Source organism: Myotis myotis, unplaced genomic scaffold (assembly GCF_014108235.1).
Source record: "Myotis myotis isolate mMyoMyo1 unplaced genomic scaffold, mMyoMyo1.p scaffold_m19_p_9, whole genome shotgun sequence".
NCBI lineage: Eukaryota > Metazoa > Chordata > Mammalia > Chiroptera > Vespertilionidae > Myotis > Myotis myotis.
Window position 1 is genome coordinate 78,724,282 of NW_023416401.1, and position 19,943 is coordinate 78,744,224.

Below are 19,943 nucleotides of genomic sequence, written 5' to 3' on the forward strand. Positions count from 1 at the left end.
TGCCCAGTCTGTCCTGAAATAAATCTGCAAGAACGCCTGGTTTTGTGTTTTAAGCGTTGGTGTCACTGTTCAGAAGTCACAAATTCTAGATGCTGTACCTCCTTCAATAGCTTATTTGCTATTTGCCTCCATGCAAGTCATTAATGGGTTTTATCTTTTTGTGAAATCTGGGTAATAATCATAGGAAAACTTAACTGTTTTTTTCATGCCAGGACTCAAATAATGGTTTCAGTTGGCAGGGTTATTAGTAACCAGAGCCTTGCCTTGGCTTTGCCTCTGCAAAAACCATGTGCACAGTCACCAGACAGGCTGGTATCTGATAAGTAATCCATCCCTACTTATTTAACTGATTTAATTCATTTTAATTCAACTTGTTTTCAAGTTTAATTCAACCTACCTAAACATGCTTTCTGGACAGAAACACAGTTGATCTATTCATTATGAGAAATATACCAGCTGAATGGGCTAAAATTTGCTGGTGGCCTGTGAGTGCATTTTTCTAGTAGGAAAATCTGTTGTGAAACAAAATAAAGATGCAAATATAAATTTATTTACATGGAATCAGAACAAAGGAATTGGGTAGCATTATGACATCGGTGACGTCTGGTCAGAACCAAGAGAGGCAAGTTGCTGAAGGGGCTGCTACTAAACCAGCCAGAAACCTTAGAACAGCCGTGGGCAAACTTTGGCCTGCTGGCCGGATCCGGCCCATTTGAAATGAATAAAACTAAAAAAAAAAAAAAGACCATACCCTTTTATGTAATGATGTTTACTTTGAATTTATATTAGTTCACACAAACACTCCATCCATGCTTTTGTTCCGGCCCTGCAGTCCAGTTTAAGAACGCATTGTGGCCCTCGAGTCAAAAAGTTTGCCCACCCCTGCCTTAGAATCATTCTGGGAAGTTTTAAATAAGTTCATGGATTCTAGTGATACATGACACTTCATTCAAGTTTTGGGAAAAATGAAGGGTTAGTAGGTCAGGCAAAGGTTGTCACAATTAAGAACCTTCTTTAATGCCGAAACCGGTTTGACTCAGTGGATAGAGCGTTGGCCTGTGGACTGAAAGGTCCCAGGTTCGATTCCGGTCAAGGGCATATACCTGGGTTGCGGGCACATCCCCAGTAGGAGATGTGCAGGAGGCAGCTGATCGATGTTTCTCTCTCATCGATGTTTCTAACTCTCTATCTCTCTCCCTTCCTCTCTATAAAAATCAATAAAATATATATATATATAAAAAAATAAAGAACCTTCTTTAATAAGTTGTTTGCCCATTAGGTATGATGTTGGCTGTAGGTTTGCCATATATGGCCTTTACATGTTGAGATATACTCCCTCTATTCCCACTTTGCTGAGAGTTTTTATCAAAAATGGGTGTTGGATTTTGTCAAATGCTTTTTCTGCGTCTGTTGATATGATCGTGTGATTTTTGTCTTTCAGTCTTTTTATGTCATATATCACATTTATTGATTTGCAAATACTGTACTAGCTTTGCATCCCTGGAATAAATCCCACTTGGTCATGGTGTATGATCTTTTTAATATACTTGCTAATATTTTGTTGGGGATTTTAGCATCTCTGTTCATCAGGGATATTGACCTGTAATTCTCTTTCTTTGTAGTGTCTTTATCTGGTTTTGGAATTAGGGTAATGCTGGCCTCATAAAAAGACCTTGGAAGTGTTCCTTCCTCTTGGATATTTTTGAATGGTTTGAAGAATATAGGTGTTAGTTCTTTGAATGTTTGGAAAAACTCCCCTATGAAGCCATCTGGACCTGGGCTTTTGTTTGCTGGGAATTTTTTTTTTATTATTGCTTCCATTTCATCAGTTGTTATTGGCCTATTCAGGTTTTCTGATTCTTCCTGATTCAGTTTTTGGAGATTATATTTTTCTAGGAATTTGTCCATTTCATCCACATTGTCCAGCTTGTTGGCAGATAGCTGTTCATAGTATTTTCCTACAATCCTTTGTATTTCTGTGTTGTCAATGGTTACTCCTCCACTTTAATTTCTGATTTTATTTATTTGGGTCCTATATGTTTCTTGATGAGTCTGGCTAACGGTTCATCAATTTTCTTTATCCTTTCAAAGTACCAGCCCTTGGTTTCATTGATTTTTTGTACTTTTTATTACACTTCCTCAGGCATCACATGTCTGGTCATCCCATTGTTAGTGTTGCTAAGACTAATCCATGGATTCGAGCATTGGCAGACGATGCTCTGATATAAAGTTTCCTATTATGCAGTCACAAAATTATGATGACTTCCTACATGCATTGATTAATTTGGACTTCCAAAATGGTGGTTTTTCTAATTCATTCATTCTTCTGCATTTATTAGTTGGGAGAACTTTTCCCATCAACTACTTGGTAACTCTGAAATGTACTTTTTTTCCACAAAAACAGGATAAATGTGTGATTCTATCCCTTTACTTACAATTTTCAGAATAACAAATTGTTGCCCTAGCAGCATCCAAAGGTTATTTTGTTTATATTTTTTATTGTGGTAAAACACACATAAAATTTAGCAGCTTAACCATTTTTAAGTGTACAATTCAGTAGTGTTAAGTACATTCATATTGTTGTGCAACCAATCTCTGGAACTTTTTTAAAAAATATTTTTATTGATTTCAGAGAGAGAGGGAGAGAGAGTTAGAAACATCAGTGATGGGAGGGAATCATTGATTGGCTGCCTCCTGCACACCCCCCACTGGGGATCAAGCCCGAAACTCAGGCACGTGCTCCTCTCCGGAATCGAACCCGGGATCCCTCAGTCCGCAGGCCAATGCTCCATCCACTGAGCAAAACCAGCCAGGGCAGGAACTTTTTAATTTTACAAAACTGAAACTCTATCTATACCATTAAACAACTCTCCATTTCTCTCTCCTCCAATTTCCATCCTCCTTTCTCTTTCTATGAATTTGACTATCCTATGTGCGTGGAATCATACAGTATTTGTCTTTTTATGGCCAGCTCATTTCACTTAGCACAATGTCCTCAAGATTTATCCCTATTGTAGCATGTGGCAAGATTTCTTTCCTTTTTAAGGCTAAATCATTTTAATTTCATTTTTTTTTTATTGTTTAAAAGAAGTCATGGCTTTCTATATACTAGTTATGTCAGTCCATTGTCACCATTACTCTTTTTGGTGCTCAAATTGTGCCATCTTTGGCCAGTGGGATCCCCTCTCTAAGATAGCTCCTGAGGCTTTTGACATGACTCAGTAGCCTTTGATAGCTTCCTTCCTTTCTGGTATGATAAGGTGTTCCAGGCTCTCTTGTACATTTCCTGCCCCAGAACTGGAATAGGGAATTTTTCTAAGGGGCCCTGGTTCCTTTCAGCATCCAAATACCATAGCATACATGCAAGGTTGGCTTACTTTTTAACTCTTTCCTAATGCTACCTTAATATTTTTAATTATAAGTAGACCATAGTAAGAGTATAACCAAGATAAACCATTGCTGAGATGAAAATGTGACCTATTTCTTTTAATGACATTTAAGAGGAGCATGGCCATCTATGCAGTGATTTGAAGCCATGACTGCACGTTAGAGCACTCTGTATGCCTTAAAAAAATTGTTATGGCCGGGTCACACCCCAGACCTATTTTCCTAGACTCTGTAGCGGGTGGCACCAGGTAGTTACATTTCACAGATTTTCACAGATGGTTCCACTGCACAGCCGAAGTTGAGATTGCTTGTCTAACAATCAAATGATAACCAGAATAAAGTAATAAAAAATTTAAATGTACCTGGACTCTAAAAATGTCCTTAGTCCAGAATAAATTAGGTTCCAGGCTCTTCTGGATTACCTTCTACTAACTTGATTATGGGGCCTTTTAAAATGTGGGAATCTCATAAGAACCCAAACTTACAAATTTCTAATGTTTCTCCTGTTTCTGTTTTATAGATCTGACCAAGCACCGGCCTCAGGCTTATTAGGGGCACCATTGAGTCAGGGTGTTGCCACCTTGAAAGAACGTTATAATTCTGTCGAAGAAGAGATAGCTAAACTGTCTGAAGTTTTCCCAGTCAACCATGTGGACCAGAGGACAAAGGTTAGTCATTTTTTTTTAAGTTTCAAGATGTACAAGGTAATGATTTGAGGAAATAGTTACATTCTTAACATATTTAGAAAATAACTAATAAATGAGGTTTTGTGGTTGGTTTTAACTTTCTGATCTCAGGCCTTTTGCATATTGTTTGTGTAGGAATCTCACTTCCTTACATAAAGTTAATTTGGGTTCTAGATGTAAGATCTAATTAAACACATCTACCACAACATTTTCCAAGGAGCTTAGAAGCATCTTACAGCATTCTGGTTTTCTTTCTTCACTCTGTACTTTCAAAACACATTGGTCATTCATGTCAATTCAGCAATTATGTATCAATCCATTTCTGTACACAGGCACCATCCCAGATCCATTGGAGGGAAAGACATCAATAAAACGTGGCCCTATTCTGGGGAATGGCATAGTGGGATGCATGTAATAAGAAAATGGCAAAAAATGTGGGCCTTCAGAAAAGGGAGCCAACCTATCTGGAGCAGCAATGAGGGCAGACTTTACAATGGAAGAAACGGGGCAAGGAGGAGGCGACCCTTAAAAGACTGACAAGATTTTGACAGGCCATGAGTACAGGGTGGGATGAGAGGGAAGGACTGTTATGAGCCAGAGAACAGACCAGAAAAGCCAGCATATATTCAGGAAATGGAGCAGGGTCATCCTCTGTGGCCGAAGTGTGGGCACCAGGCTGGGGATAGTGGGCGGGAAAGTCCAAGGTGTTCCCTGGCCCAGCTGTGCAGGGTCCAGGCCAGGCTAGGGAGCTTATGTTTAGTTGAATAGATGTTGGAAAGCCATGGGAGCTTTCTGAGCAGGGCTATACTAAGATTCTGCAGTGCTTTGGTGAATGTCACCTGCTTGGATTAGGACTGAGACCAGGAAGAGGGAACCCTGTAGGAGTTCAGACAAGACAAGGAGGGGCCAGACTTAGGAGTTGGTAATGAGGGGGGGGGGGGGGGGAGATTTAGAGCATTCCCATTGTAGTCTTTGTCATTTCCTAGAAAAGCCATAGTCAAAGAGATGGTCTTTTTTCTCCTAAGTTTAATATGAATTTGTCTTGTTGCAAATCATTGTTTCTCCTCCATATGCATAATATAGGGTTTTCTGTCTTTGATCCTTTTTAAGTTGTTATTTTTATCATGCACATAGTTCAAGGATTCTACATGTGCCCCTCCTGGAGCCTTGCCACCTCTGTCTCAGAGCTGTGCACTTGTGTTGCTGTATGTCCAGAGCCTCTGCCATCTCTCCTCAAGTCTTCCAGGAACTTTCAGATCTCAAGTCCCTGCCCTTTCCTTGCCTCTTAAATTAAAAAAGAGTAGAAGGGCCCTGGCCAGGTGACTCTGTTGGTTGGAGCATCATCCCATGCACCAGATTCGATTCCCAGTCAGGCACATACGTAAGTTGCAGGTTCAATATCCGGTGGGGGCACGTACAGGAAGCAGTCTATCGATGTTTTTTTCTCACATCGATGTTTCTCTTCCCTTCTTTCCCTCCCTCCTCTCCCGTCCTCTCTTTCTAAAAATCAATAGAAGGCATGTCCTCGGATGAAGATTTTAAAAAGAGACACAGAGTAGGAGAGAAAGTAAAAGGACTTTTTAAAAGTATATCAAACATATATACATAGGATGATACAATATACCTACCAACCCAAATTCACATGTGTTATTACCATCATACTGTTTCAGACCTCATCCTCATCTTCCTTCTCTCCCCATCTTCTTACTTTTCTCTCTCCTCCCATTTTCTCTCTATTTCTCTCTTTCTCTCCCCCCCCTTTTTTGCCTCCCTTCTCTTTCTTCTCCAGCTCTTTCATCTCTCCTCTCCTTTCTCCTCCTCTCCCTTCTCGAGCCTCCTTCCTCTCATCTTTCTTTCTTCTGTAGTAAATTATTACAGCTACAGATAGAGCCCCCATATGCATCTCAAGGATACGATGCTCCTTTTAAAAAATAACCTGTGTATATCCTTTTTGAAAACATTTTCATTTTCTGCATGATGTGTGAATCAGTAAATAACAGTTTGGTTTTGGCTGAGGTATGATACCATTTGTGTGAATGTTCTTTCAGAAAGAATAATGTTTTTTAGGAATAACAGAACCTATGTTTTCTAAATCCATTCCATAACTGTTGATAAATGTAGATCTTAAGAAGGATTTTGTTTTCAAATTTCATTGCCCATTTCATTTAGTACTATCTACACTAATAAAAGAGAAAAATGGTAATTGGCATACGGTGCTACCCTTTTCATTGGCTAATCAGGGCTATATGCAAATTAACTGCCAACTAAGATTGGCAGTTAACTGCCAACAAGATGGCGGTTAATTTGCATATGTAGGCACAATGCAGGGAGGCGAAAGGGAAAGCAGGAAGAAGCCCCCTGACACTGACAGTGATCAGAAACCCAGGGGGGAGCTAAGAGCTGGGGGGCCAGGGCAAAGGCGGCCCTGGGGCCGCCTTTGCCCTGCCCCCCAGCCATGATTGGAGAATCAGGTGCCTTTTCCACCCTGGCCAGTGATAGCAGGAAGTAGGGGTGGAGCCAGCGATGGGAGCTGGGCACGGTTGAAGCTGGCAGTCCCGGGAGCTAGGGGTCCCTTGCCTGGGCCTAAAGCGGAGCCCACGATTGCGGGGCCACTGCAGCTGTGGGTCCCCACTGCCCAGGCCGGACGCCTAGGCCAGAGGCATTAGGCCTGGGCAGGGGCGGAGCCTGCAACCGTGGGGAGCTGGGGGTCCCCCGCCCAGGCCTGACACCTCTGCCGGAGGCCTCAGGCCTGGTCCAGGGGCCGATCCGGTGATTGGTGATTGGAGGGTGATGAGGGTCAACTCCTCTGGCCGAGGCATCAGGCCTGGGTGGGGGGCGGAGCCGGGGATTGGGGGGATATGATGGTCCCCTTGCCCAGGCCTGAAGCCTGGGTCAGAGGCGTCAGGCTTGGACGGGGGGTGGAGCAAGCGATCAGAGGGAGATGGGGGTGCCCTGCCCAGGCATGATTCCTGGGCCAGAGGCCTCAGGCCTGGGCGGGGGCCAGAGCCAGTGATCGGGGGGAGATGGGGGTCCCCTGTCCAAGCCTGACACCTCTGGCGGAGGCGTCAGGCCTGGGCAAGGGGCCGATCAGGCGATCGGAGGGTGATGGGGGTCTACTCCTCTGGCCGAGGCATCAGGCCTGGGGCAAGGGGCAGAGCCAGCAATCGGAGGGGTCTGGGGGTCCCCTGCCCAGGCCTGATGCCTGGGCCAGAGGCATCAGGCCTGGGCTGGGGGCAGAACCAGTGATGGGGGGAAATGAGGGTCCCCTGCCCAGGCCTGACGCCTCTGTCAGAGGCGTCAGGCCTGGGCAAGGGGCCGATCCTGCGATTGGAGGGTGATGGGGGTCAACGCCTGAGGGCTCCCAGTATGTGAGAGGGGGCAGGCTGGGCTGAGGGACACTGCCCCCCCTACACACACACACCCAGTGCACGAATTTCGTGCACCGGGCCCCTAGTCCTATATAATAAAAGGCTAATATGCAAATTGTCCCCTCGGCGGGAGTTCAACCGACCACAATTTCTACCAGAGGGTGGGGCCGGCCAGCCAACCACTGGGCCACCCATACCCCACCCATGTACGAATTTATACACTGGACCTCTAGTTCTGTAATAAAATAGTTTATAACAAGTACTGCTACTGGAAAGGAGACCTGGCCCTTGGTGGGTCTGCCTAGGGCTCGCTTGTAGTGTGTGGGTTCTTGACTTCATGCAGGAAAAATTTCGCAACACAAATCCAGATGACTATGAGGGAACATTTATTGAAGCTGGGGACATAAAACAAGAAAGGACTTAGCATAGAAGCAGCAGGAGAGCCTAGGCTGGGCTGCCTTAGCTCTCTGGGAAATCAGAGAAAAGGAGGCCTTGGGTACAAGTTTAGGGGTTTAGCCTGGGATGAGCTGCTCATTTGCTCCCCTGGTTGCAAGCCTCATGGGGTCCTTTGGAGTTTAGGAGTGGCATGTCTGTTGGGGGAGAAGCAGGGGAAGAGAGGATAGAGAATGTCAGGGGCTGCTTCCCAGAGGGAGAGTGAGTGCTGGGCCCTTTGTCTTGAGGCTTTATCTCTTTCTTGAAGGTGGGATTCTTAGGGGAGGTCTCAGGGGACGGTTTCAGCAGAATATTCGTCAGTTTTCTAGCTGTGCTTCTCCAGGCCTTGGTCTCTACTGATTGGTCAGTATCAGGGCAGGGGGTTGTCAGTCATTGCAGCTGGTCCTGGTGCTGCCCACCTGGTTTTGCTGCTTTTCTGGGTCTGGAGCTGAAATACAACTGAGGCCTAGATGTTATTTCTAAGGAGGTGACCTTCTATATCTGCTATAAATTGCTTTGTTCGTTTTTTCAGCTATCTGTCCCAGTTTCCCTATTCCACCTGTCCTGGCTTACTAGCCTGTCTCATACATCACATCAGCTGTGTCAAGGGTGAAATAAGTATTGGTTGAATGCTCTTTGTTATCTAAACTTTTTTTAAAGGGTGTTGTTTATATTAGAAAACATATTCCAAGTTCTAGACAACCGACCCACTTAAAATTTTCAAATAATAACTCCATTATTAATGAGAGGAGGCTGCCCAGTTAAAAATTCAGGAATCAAATGATATTCTGCTATGTTCCTTTAAATCATCATGATCTCATCTTAGTGGCAATCATAAAATTACCAATAAATTAATGACAACATCTGTGCTTAAAGATGGACGTAAAGCAGCAGTTTCACAAATGGTTAGGTTCTGAATGAAGAAATGCACAGCAACAATGAAAATTGTTACCAAAATTATGTGGGCAGGGCAAGCGTTGGGAGCTTTAGGACTAAAATGCTTTTGTGGGTTCTAGGACTGTTTTAGTTTATGCAACATCCGTTTACAATTAGCAAAAATCAAGTATCTCGGAGTTGTTATCCTGCGTTGAAACAATATATACATTTAGTAAATAATATGGGTTAAATATTTCTCTATAGATAAAATTCTTAAAGATTTTTCAAAATTTAAGAAAGCTTTCCTAGTAATTACTTGGTTAAGTAAGAGTCTAATGAAGCTCAGAAATATTTACTTTGATCTCTTGGGTAAATGGCTAATTAAACAGCACAAGTAAATGATGTTTACCTGTGGGTCCCCTTGCTGTCAGCGGGAGTCAATCCATCTCTTGAGTAAATACATCATTAAGCTCTGAAACTGGGATTATGTCCGCTCAAGACTTGATAAGGTCCACAGCACCCGCATAATCTATTAGGCAATTACATTATTGAGCTGCATACTTTAAATCAAAAAAATTTGTAATTACTTTATATGAAAAAAAAAATGAGTTGGGTGCTTCATTAAAATACAAAGAGCCTTAATACCCTTTTATTTTAAATGATGTTTGTTTCCACCTGGGAAAACTCCAAACAAAGCAGAGTGATCTGCTGGTGTCACTGGTAGAATAGGTTGGTCCTTTTGCCCACACACATCAATCAGACATGTGACTGGTCAAAGGAATCCCCTCACCTCTCCCTAAATGATGGGCTGGTTTCTTGTTCTCTCTTGAATATTCATCTGAATACTTTCCCTTGCTTTTAATTGCTTATAATTTCAGTATTATGTCATATTACCATAGTATTCAATGTTGTGGACAAAAAGGGGCCACATGCTACCTGACTAGCTCCGGGAATGCCTGCATGGTGACCTTGCAAACTCACAGACCTAAAATAACCACAAGGATGGTCTGAAATTAAAACTTTTTAAACTAAAAGCAGTTTATGGTGGGTAGTCATGCCCTAGGCCGGTATCTTCCTTGACAAAGGTCAATCTTTACCTTAAGTGAGCCTGTTTCTTATCTTTTTGCATCTACGATAACATATCATTAGAATGTCAAAGGAATTTTCCTTTTTCCAGAACCCTCAAAGCACAGGCACCGCTCTGCAGAGACCACAAATCCCCTCATTGTCATTGAGTTAATTGTTGACTATTAACTATCCTGCACCCACCTCAGTGAAAGAAGTGTGTGTCTGTCATTTTACTTTTTATCCAATCCCAGGGGTTCCCCCATCCCGCTTTGCTTTCTCCCGCCTCCCATCTGTCCACTTATGTCTCCTCTTTTGACTGTAATGTATAAAATAAGGTGTGAAACTGCCATTCTCTGGAGCATTATCTCAATCCATTGAGATTTTGCTTCCCGACAATTGTGGACAAGGTTTGGTTCAAATAAACTCACAAAATTCTTCATAGGCTTGAATGTTTATGTTGTCCATGTATATTTGGGATTGTTACAATAAAAATTACTTAGTATAACAAAAGAATTTCCTAACCCTTCCCTAAAAATGTCCTTTTTCTGTATACCATATATTGTTATTTATTAGGGTAAATACAATAGGCCAGGATTGGGTGAATTCAGTATCCCATATAGATTGGGGACATAACCATTCACCTCTTTGATTTTTACAATTAGATAGTGAGCTGGGTTCCCATTGTTTGCTATTTTTAAGTATTGCCCATCTAATTCCCATTGGAAGTATTCTAGTGTTACTGAGGATGGTCCTATGCCAGCCAGTTGAACTACTGAGAATCTAAGCTTAAGATCTAACTGAGGTGCCTGGGCTTTTAAGATACATCAGCCCACTAACATGGCTCGGTGGTTGAGCATCGACCTATGAACCAGGGGGTCATGGTTCAACAAAGCGTTAACTTTATTATCATAACTGAAAATCAGAATATCGTCTGGTAGGTGAGAAAGCTTAGCAGGTACCCAAGTTAAATTTTTTATATCTAATAAGAAAGGGGGCCTGAGGAGACAGATATTGTTTCCGTTAGGAAACCATAAGGAGGATAGTAACAATAGAAGAGTCATTTTATGTATATTCAGTTAATAACAGTTAGGTGATATAAGAGCAATTAGGTGATATAAGGTTTGAGAGAAGTTCAAAGAACAAATTTAACCATTTTCAACATCAATTTGTGAGCATACACGCCTTGTTGGTGTCTTGGAGCAACTTCTCAAAAAATATTTGATCTTCGCTGTAGATGGAGATAGGTGTCAGAGACAGGAGTAGAGATCCTTTCGTGCAGTTAGGTGCCTTTTTTAAATGAGAAATGTGTATCCATGAGTAAACTCGTTTGAGTTTGGCTGCGCATGGGTTGGTTAGTAATACCTAGTAAGGTCCCTTCCAATGAAGTTGGAGAGAGTCTTTTTTTTCTTGATGTCTTTTCCAATAGACCAAATCTCCTGGTTATAAGCCATGGTCTTTGAACTCTTCTTCTCAGGGAATATACTGTGAAATGAATTAGTTACTAATTTATTGATCTCTTTAAACTGATTAATTATTCCTCACCAATAATGTAGAATGTCTCTTTTTAGTAAAGTTGGTTCATATGCACTTTCATGCAGATGCATAGGGTATCCAGTGACTATTTCATAAAGAGAAAGTCTATGTTTACCAAAAGGAGTGTATATTAGGTTGAGGAGCACTATAGGGAGAGCTTTTGTCCAGGGGAGATTAAAGGCTTCTGAAATTTTGGCTAGTTGAACTTTTATTGTACCATGCTACATTCCACCAAACCAGAGGACTGAGGTTGATAAGCACAATAACAATTGTGGATTTTATTATTCTCCCAGTGAAATGAGACCATGGTCACTGTGATTCACTCAGAGGAAATTTCCCAATTAGGAATTATTTTTCCTATAACAATTTACCAACCATTAAGGCTGTTGTTCCCCTGTAAGGGAATGCCTCAAACTAATGAGAAAACATATAAATCATAACTAATATATATTTGTATCCCTGAAATGGTGGTATTTGGATAAAATATAATTGCCATACCTCAAATTGACCTAAAGGAAGTGGAAAATGTCATTGGGATCTATGAATTGGTTTTCCTGGGTTATATTTTGAATAAATGGAACATCCACTGTACTCTTTATGAGCTACAGTAGGAGAAAGTTTCCAGTAATATTGTTTACTCCATTAAATCATCTTTTCAGGTCTCCAATGTATTAGCTCAGTATAGGGAGTTGGGCCCCTATTGGTGAGATTGATTTCTGATTGGGTCAAGCCACTTCTGTTTGCCTGGGTCAAAGGTTCCCCCTTTTTGTTGCCATATCGTTTTTTCTTCTTCCACAGCTCTATTGGAACTGTAAAAGATAGTTATTGATTTAATAGAAAGCAAGGAGCATTCTCAGGTATGAATAACTTGACTGTTAAACTCCACCTGCCTAGCTGCAGCATAGGCTAAATGGTTTCCTTTTGCTTCCATGGCGGTAGTTTTAGAGTGTCCTGGGATTTTGATAATTGCTAATTGTTTGGGTTGCTGAATGAAATCTAATAATTCTGCAACCAATTTTCCATTTTACATGAGCTGCCCAGAGAAAGTTAAGAAGCCTCACTGCTTCCATAACATTCCAAAGTCATGAGCTACACCAAATGCATAGTGACTATCAGTGTAAATATTGACTACTTGATCTTTGGCCAACTGACAAGCCCAAGTTAGAGTAATTAGTTCAGCTTACTGTGCAGATTTTATTTCAGGTAGATAGAAACTTTCAATTATGTCGACCATGGAAGTTATTGCATATCCAGCTCGGTAATGTCCCGTTTATCTTTCAGATAAGATCCATCTTTAAACCAAGTTAAATCAGCATTATCACTGGCCGTTTCCTGTAAACCATTTCTAGGAACAAGAAGGTGGTCAGTAAGCAAAACACAATTGTGGGTGTGTTCATCCTGTAAAGCAGGTAACAAAGTTGCAGGGTTTCGACAGTTACACCAAGTAAAAGTAATATTAGGTGCAGAAAGCAGGAGTAGTTCATAAGAAGCCAATGGACTGACAGAGAAGTGTTGGGTGTGATGAAAGTTCAGTAAAGATTCAACAGAATGAGGAACATGAATAGTTAAAGGAGAGTCCATAACTATCTCTTCTGTTTGTGTACATAACATGGCTATAGCAGAGATGGCCCTCATCCAGGGAGGGACCCTTTTTGCTACTGAGTCTAATTGCTCACTATCATAGCCTATAGGTTTATGATGATCTCCATGTTTCTGAGTTAGAGCTCCTAAAGCATTCCCTTTATTTTTATGTGTGAAAAGGAAGAAAGGAAATTTGTAAGTAGGTTGTCCCAGAAGAGGAGCTTTATATTATACTTCCTTTAGAGCCTTGTAGAGGCTTGTTTCCCTTTGGGGTTCCATTGAATTGGATCAGGTTGATCTGACTTTAATAAGACATGTAGAGGATGGGTCATTACTGAAAAATTTGGAAACCAGCTGCGACAATATCCAGTCAAACCCAGGAATTCTCTAAGCTGCTTTCTTCTTTTTGGAAGAGGAAAAAATAGGATTCCTCTGAGTCTCTCGGGGTTAATCAGTAGCCCATCTTTAGTTATGAGATGGCCAAGGTGTTTTACTTGAGGTAAGCAAAATTGAAGCTTATCCTTTGAGACCTTATGTTCTTTTACAGCTAGCTGTTGTAATAGGTAAATTGTGTCCTTTGGGGAGTCTAGTAATGTCCTAGAGCACAAAAGTAAATCATCCACATATTGGATTAAAGTGGAATCTCTAGGAAATTTAACATCATTTAAATAAATTTTTAATATCTGGGAGAAATAGGTGGGACTCTGTATATTCCTGGGGCCTTACAGTCCAAGTAAATTGGCAGTCTTCCCAGGTGAAGGTAAGAGATATTGACTGTCTTTTTCTACTGGAATGCTGAAAAAGGCACTACATAAATTTATTACTGAAAAATATTGGCAGTCCCCAGGAAGAGCTGATAATAAGGTAAATGGAACCACAGGATGTCTCAGAATAACTATCTTATTTATAGCTATAAGATCCTGTAAAAAATCTCCATCCTTTTCCATTTGGTTTTTTTACTGGAAGGATAGGAGAATTACAGAGACTTGTACATGGAATTTTAAGTCCCCCTTTTAAGTAATCTTGTATAATGGGCTTAATTCCAGTTAGTGCATCAGGTCTTTAAGGATATTGGTGAATATTAGGTAGAGGCAAAGTATTATCAATAGTTATTTTAGCCCTAGCTTGTTTGGCTCAGCGGTTGGAGTATCAGCCTACAGACTGAAGGGTCAGATTCCAGTTAGGGGCGCATATCTCAGTTGCAGGCTCGAACCCCAGCCCCAGCGAGGGTGCATGCTGGAGGCAACCAATCAGTGTTTCTCTCTCTGTGTCTCCCTCTCCCTTCCACTCTCTCTAAAAGTCAATGGAAAAGATTTCCTCAGGTGAGTATTAACCAAAAAAATAAAAATAGTTATTTTAATAGGAGTGACTTACTTGATCTTGCCATTGGAAAGGCCCAACATTGCATTGGAATGTCCTGCAACAAACAGTCTTAAGATTATTTTCCATATGTAGAAGTTTCTTTAAAATCATTATTTTTCCAATTGATTCAGTATCCAATTCATTTAGTTCTAAATACATTTCACCCTTCTGGGAAAAAGGATACTAGTATGTGGGCATCATGGGTTTCAAGAAAACCTCTCCCTATTAGGTGAATTGAGACTGATCTGAATAGTAAAAATATATGTTGCCCATAACATTCCCTAGTTGGAATGGGATAGGTTCTGATTTAACAATAGTCCTTGGTTAATTAGATACCCCTACCATTTGTACAGAAGCTTTCTTCTGAAGAAGAGGGCTAAGAATGGATAAAATAACCCCAGTATCTCCAAGGGCCTTAGTAATTTCCCTTTATGATAATTTTAATTTACCTTAAAGTATTAGTAAGGAGAAGGAGAAATGCTCTCTCATAGTCCTCAGAGTAGCTCTATGCTTGCTTCTATTGTTTTTCTTTTTCTAAATTCTATTTTAGTTTTCTACAATCCTTCTATAGCAACCTGGCGTTTTAGAATAAAAATAGACTCGTCTCTATCCTTTTCTAAGAGACCTTTGTGTACCTCTGACTTGATTGCTTAATTGTTGGAGATGTAAGTTCATGATTTTGGTAGATTTATCTTTTTCTCTCCTTTAAATAGTTTTACATAGTTCATCAGGCAGAATAGCCAGTTCTTTATTATGTGTGGTCTGACAGTTTATATTGTTTAACCAGAGTTACAAGCTCTTCATCTAGTCCTTCCAAAAATGTCAAATTTAATAAGGGATCATTTTGATGATTGTTAAAACTATCTGGAGACAGACCTGAGTATTGTTGGAAAGTTTTTCAAAACGTTCAAAGATACCAAGCACTGACTCATCGGGCTTTCTTTTACATTGCTGGAGATAGGTCCCGTTCATTTTCCAGGGGAAATGTTAGGTATGGCTTGGTAAAGCCAGTGAGCTAATTCCCTGCATTTTTCCTAGTCTGTCTCTGTTTTAAAAAACACTCTACATACATATGCCAGCTAACCTTATTCAGCCATTCTATTGCCCTTCTTCAGAAACCAGTAGGTATATTATTTGCAACAGGTCAGAATAGCCAGGATCATATGTTCTAACAAATTCCTTTGTACCCATTGAGGTCCTTCTTAATTATGTTATGGCCCAAGGAACTTATACAATCACTGGTTCCCTTCTACCTGAGACTTTTTTTCCCTGAAGGGAGCTGCTAGAATTCTTGGCTTATCCTTGTCTGAATTTCTATTTTCATTTTCCCCTAGTTCAATAGAAACTGGTAGTAGAGAAGATATAAATGAAAGAAAGAAGGTAGGGGGAGGGCAAGTCTGGACAAGGTAGCTCAGAGAGCAAAGGATATAATGGAAGAGCTGTAGAAGGAGTGTTGGCATTTATTAGCTTCAGAAACCTTCTTTAGTTCAGAGATAGTCTCTAAAATTTTCTTATTAACTTCCTGTAGAAAAGATAATTTATCTGAGCCTCTCCTAGAAGCTTCTAATTTTCAATCAAGATAAGCTTCTCATTCTTTCAGTTTAATTTTAGAGCTGGCTTTTTCTTATTGAGCATGCAGAAAAATCAATCTGGACATGTCAAAAATCCCTCACTTTGGCACTTTTAAGCTGATACCATTTTTGGTTAAATTTTCTCATTTCTATAGATACTTGCAAGTTGAAGTTCCATACAAATTATACACATAACCTGCAGGAGTATTAACAGAAGCTAAAGTTTTTTGGGTAACAGAAGCTAAGGTTTTTGGGGTCCGTCAACCTTACAGGCGTGATTTCCCATGTTAATTTTAGTTTTCTTTGGATATCTACAGTCTGAACAAATTTCTAGGGATGTTGTGTGGTGGGTTGAAGTGTGCAGCTTATGGGTTGAGCTCCAAGGAGCTGTCACCTCCCCAGTCACTTTTCAACCATCTTATGTGTCTTGATTTCTCTCCTAGCTGTCTGGTACCACTGTGAGGACTCAGAGCACTAAGTAACCAACTCACACTCCAGGACAAGTCAATTATTTAATTACAGTTGGCTTGGAATTCCCTTTGAGACTCATGCGTATAGTGAGGGATACCCTCTGACACTTCCACAAAGATTCTTAGTCACCTAAGAATACCTGAAGTTCGAGCTGGAGAGAGGAAGTACCCCTTATCTTCAGAGCCAAATGAGTTCAGGCTTTCATTTATCCAACAAAAGTGTTGTTGTTCAGATTTTCAGTTAAGTAGTTCCAATTGAAAAAAACAAAATTAAAACCAGCCACCCATCTCAACTCCTATCCTTTAGTGCCACCTCAAAGATTTTTCTAAGAACAGCTCAAATAAAGTCAGGCCCTCTACCACAAGCAAGGGAAGGTTGTGAATTCAAAGAGATGACTCACCCAAGTTTACCTGATGTGAGGTTGGGAGCCAGTGGGGCTCAATGGGCCCTTGCTGGTACCTAGCATTGGGTCCAGGTTCACGGGGTGGTCCTGGATGAGCTGCTTTGGAATCCTGCCAACTGCAGCAAGTAAATGTCAGTGTAAGAAATGTTGAAACCTATTGCATTTTTATGAGTTTATTTCAGCCAAACTGATAACAGTTGCCGGGAAGCAAAATCTCAATAGATTGAGGAAATGTTCTGGAAAATGGCAGTTTTACTGCTTATTTTATACATCAGAATCAAAGAGGAAGATGTAAAGGTGTTACATGAAATTCATTGGTTATAGATTAGGGAGGCAGGAGAAAACAAAATCTCTGGGATTGGGTAAAAAGTAAAACAAATCACATTTGTAATTATAGGATAGTTAACAGTCAACAATTAACATGATAACAGTAACAATAAGGGGATTTGTGGTCTCTACTTTTTTTTTTTCTCCAGTGGTTGTATTCTGAGGCATCCAGGAAAGGCAGAAATTACTTTGCTATCCCAAAAGTATGTTATTTTATATGCCTAAAGACATCAGATAGGCTCAGTTAAGGTAAAGATTGACTTTTGTCAGGGAAGATACCCACCATGAATTACTTTTAATTTCAGACCATCCTATATGGTTACTTGTGGTTGCTGTGTTTGTAAATCCGCCATGCTGTCCTCCCATCACAAAAACTTGATTCTTTTCTATCCAGCATATGTATTCTTTAAAAAACTAGCAGGGGAAAAAAATATACCAACTACTACTAGCAGGGGAAAAAAAACATACCAACTTGGAATGTGAAGGTAACCAAAAAGAAGAGAAGAAAATTGCCGTTATCTGACTCTCCATATTTAACCTTTTGACGTTGAGGTGTATGGTTTTTGATAGTTAATGTATTGACATGGGTTACATTGTTTGTGTACATAGCTTCTTTTTTCCCACTTGTCACAAATGAACTTCTTTTCTAATCATCACATGTTCTACATAACTTCCCATGGCTGTCCAAATACTCTTTTATGAATATTCCAGTTTCTCTGACTAGACTCCTGTTGTTGACCATTTTCAATGGTTCTCAACCTTCCTAATGCCTCCATCCTTTAATACAGTTCCTCATGTTGTGGTGACCCCCAACCATAAAATTATTTTCATTGCTACTTCATAACTGTAATTTTGCTACTGTTATGAATCGTAATGTAAATATCTGATATGCTATATGTGTTTTCTGATGGTCATGACCCACAGGTTGAGAACCGCTGATTTAAGTTGTTTTTAATTTTTTCTCTAGATAAAGGTTTCAGAAAACATGAGCAATTCAGTTTTTACAAATACCCATCCCACTTCCTTAGAATGAATTCTTATATGTAAAGTTTTTAGGTCAAAAATTATGTGAATCTCTTAGGTATTTTTGCTCTGCACTGCTTACTCTGGAAGAGTCATCAGAGTTACCAAGAATGGATGAAAATATCATTTCTTTGAACTCTTTATGGAACTGGGTACTATCAACATTTTTTAGCACCAAATTGAAAAGTACAAATGACATCCAATTTTTGTTGTTCATATGACCTTTAATTACAGTTGAGGTCAAATTTTCCCCTGCCTATTTGTTAGCCATTTGTATTTCTTCTTTTATAATTTGCCAGTTCATGTTCTTTGCTCATTTTTCTATTAGGTTAGTAATATCTTTTCTTATTAACTTGTAGGAACTCTTTTTATATACATTTGTACAATTCGTTGTAATATTTGAGCAGTTTTATATTCACCATTTATTTTTCTTAATGGTGTTTTGGACACAAAGTCTTTTTCATTAATATCTTCATTTATCTATTTATGCATTTGAGTATCACAATTGATAAGTTTCTACATATAAATTAAGAGTTAGCCTAGATGACTCTCGGAATTCCAAACCTAGCAGGATTCATATTTAAACTGAACTTGGAGAAAATTTCTAGTAGAATTGAGCCAATAATTCTAGGTATCCTGTTCAGTATAATTAATAGGACACTTTTATCTTTTGTAAGATCTGAAATATGGAGCTATCACTATCAGTCATTTTGCAAATATGTGCCTTTTAATTGAATTTCTGAGTCCTTTCTGCTGGCTTCTGGGAAGGCAGAAAAGTGTGGAACTAGTTGATTGGTATTGACTTAGGCTTCAGACTGCTGAGAACAGTGAGACAGTCTCCAGTCTTTGCTCCTGGCTTCCAAATGTATGAAATCAAACAGAGTTTTTATGAGTTAATAGATAAGTTAAAACCCATGCAGCCCTGGCCAGTGTGGCTTGGTTGAAGTATCATCTTGTCCTCCAGAAGGTGGCAGGTTTGATTCTCAGTTAGGGCACATACCCAGTTTTCAGGTTTAATCCCTAGTCAGATGCTTAAGGGAGGCAACCGATTGATATTTCTCTCTCTCATCCATGTTTCTCTCACTTCCTCTCTCTCTCTTCCTCTCTCTCTCAAATCAATAAAAACATGTCCTCAAATGAGGATTTTAAAAAACAACCCATGCATAGTCCACTCATAAGCACTACCAGAAGGCCCATGGTAACATTGTTGTCTGGTGACATTTTTCAGATAGGGAACTTCAGTTTGTGAGTGCTTTCAAACCCCGTGTGAGATGTGGAGAGCAGCTTGTTCACTCTTCCCTGGCCTTTTGTTCTGGTGCTGTATGGGTTAGTGTTTCCAGTCTCAGGCTGAAAAATCATTCACATTGGGGGCTTCCTTAGAAATATGTCTTTCAAAAAGATCTGCAAATAATACAGATGTTTTTCCTGACTCTATAGAATTTGTTTTGGACTACAAACTGCAGACCATTACTTGTTTGAATTTGACTTTTGTTTCTGTCCTTGCTTATCATTATTCCCTGCTCCTTAGAGACTTATATTGTAGATTTCTTTATGATGGATGATTACCCATTGGGGAGATCTGCTGTTCTCTTTGTTGGCTCCATGGCCAGTAGAGTCAAATCAACCATTCTCATGTGTGAGGGCGTGACGACCCCATAGGCTTTTATTAGTATAGATGTGTTTTAAGACAATGGCTATCTTGAACTCATGCCAAGAAATTATTAGTTACAGTTGTTGCATAAGGTAATATGAGGGAGAAATGCATATTTGAAGTGCTCTCCGGAAGATTGAATTATTTGAAATATCAGAAAGAGAAAATTATACCTTTATAACTACAGAATTTTGGTCAGTTCTT

The 19,943-nt window shown here is 40.1% G+C and overlaps 1 protein-coding gene across 3 annotated transcripts in view; it reads left to right on the plus strand.

Annotated features, from left to right (window-relative positions):
• KIZ (kizuna centrosomal protein) overlaps positions 1-19,943 on the plus strand; it is a 120,188-nt gene that overhangs the window by 63,966 nt on the left and 36,279 nt on the right. For all 3 annotated transcript variants that reach the window (XM_036322772.1, XM_036322771.1, XM_036322773.1), the window contains one exon: positions 3,908-4,055. In XM_036322772.1, coding sequence (XP_036178665.1) covers positions 3,908-4,055 — 148 coding nt within the window. The remainder of the gene's footprint in view (positions 1-3,907; positions 4,056-19,943) is intronic.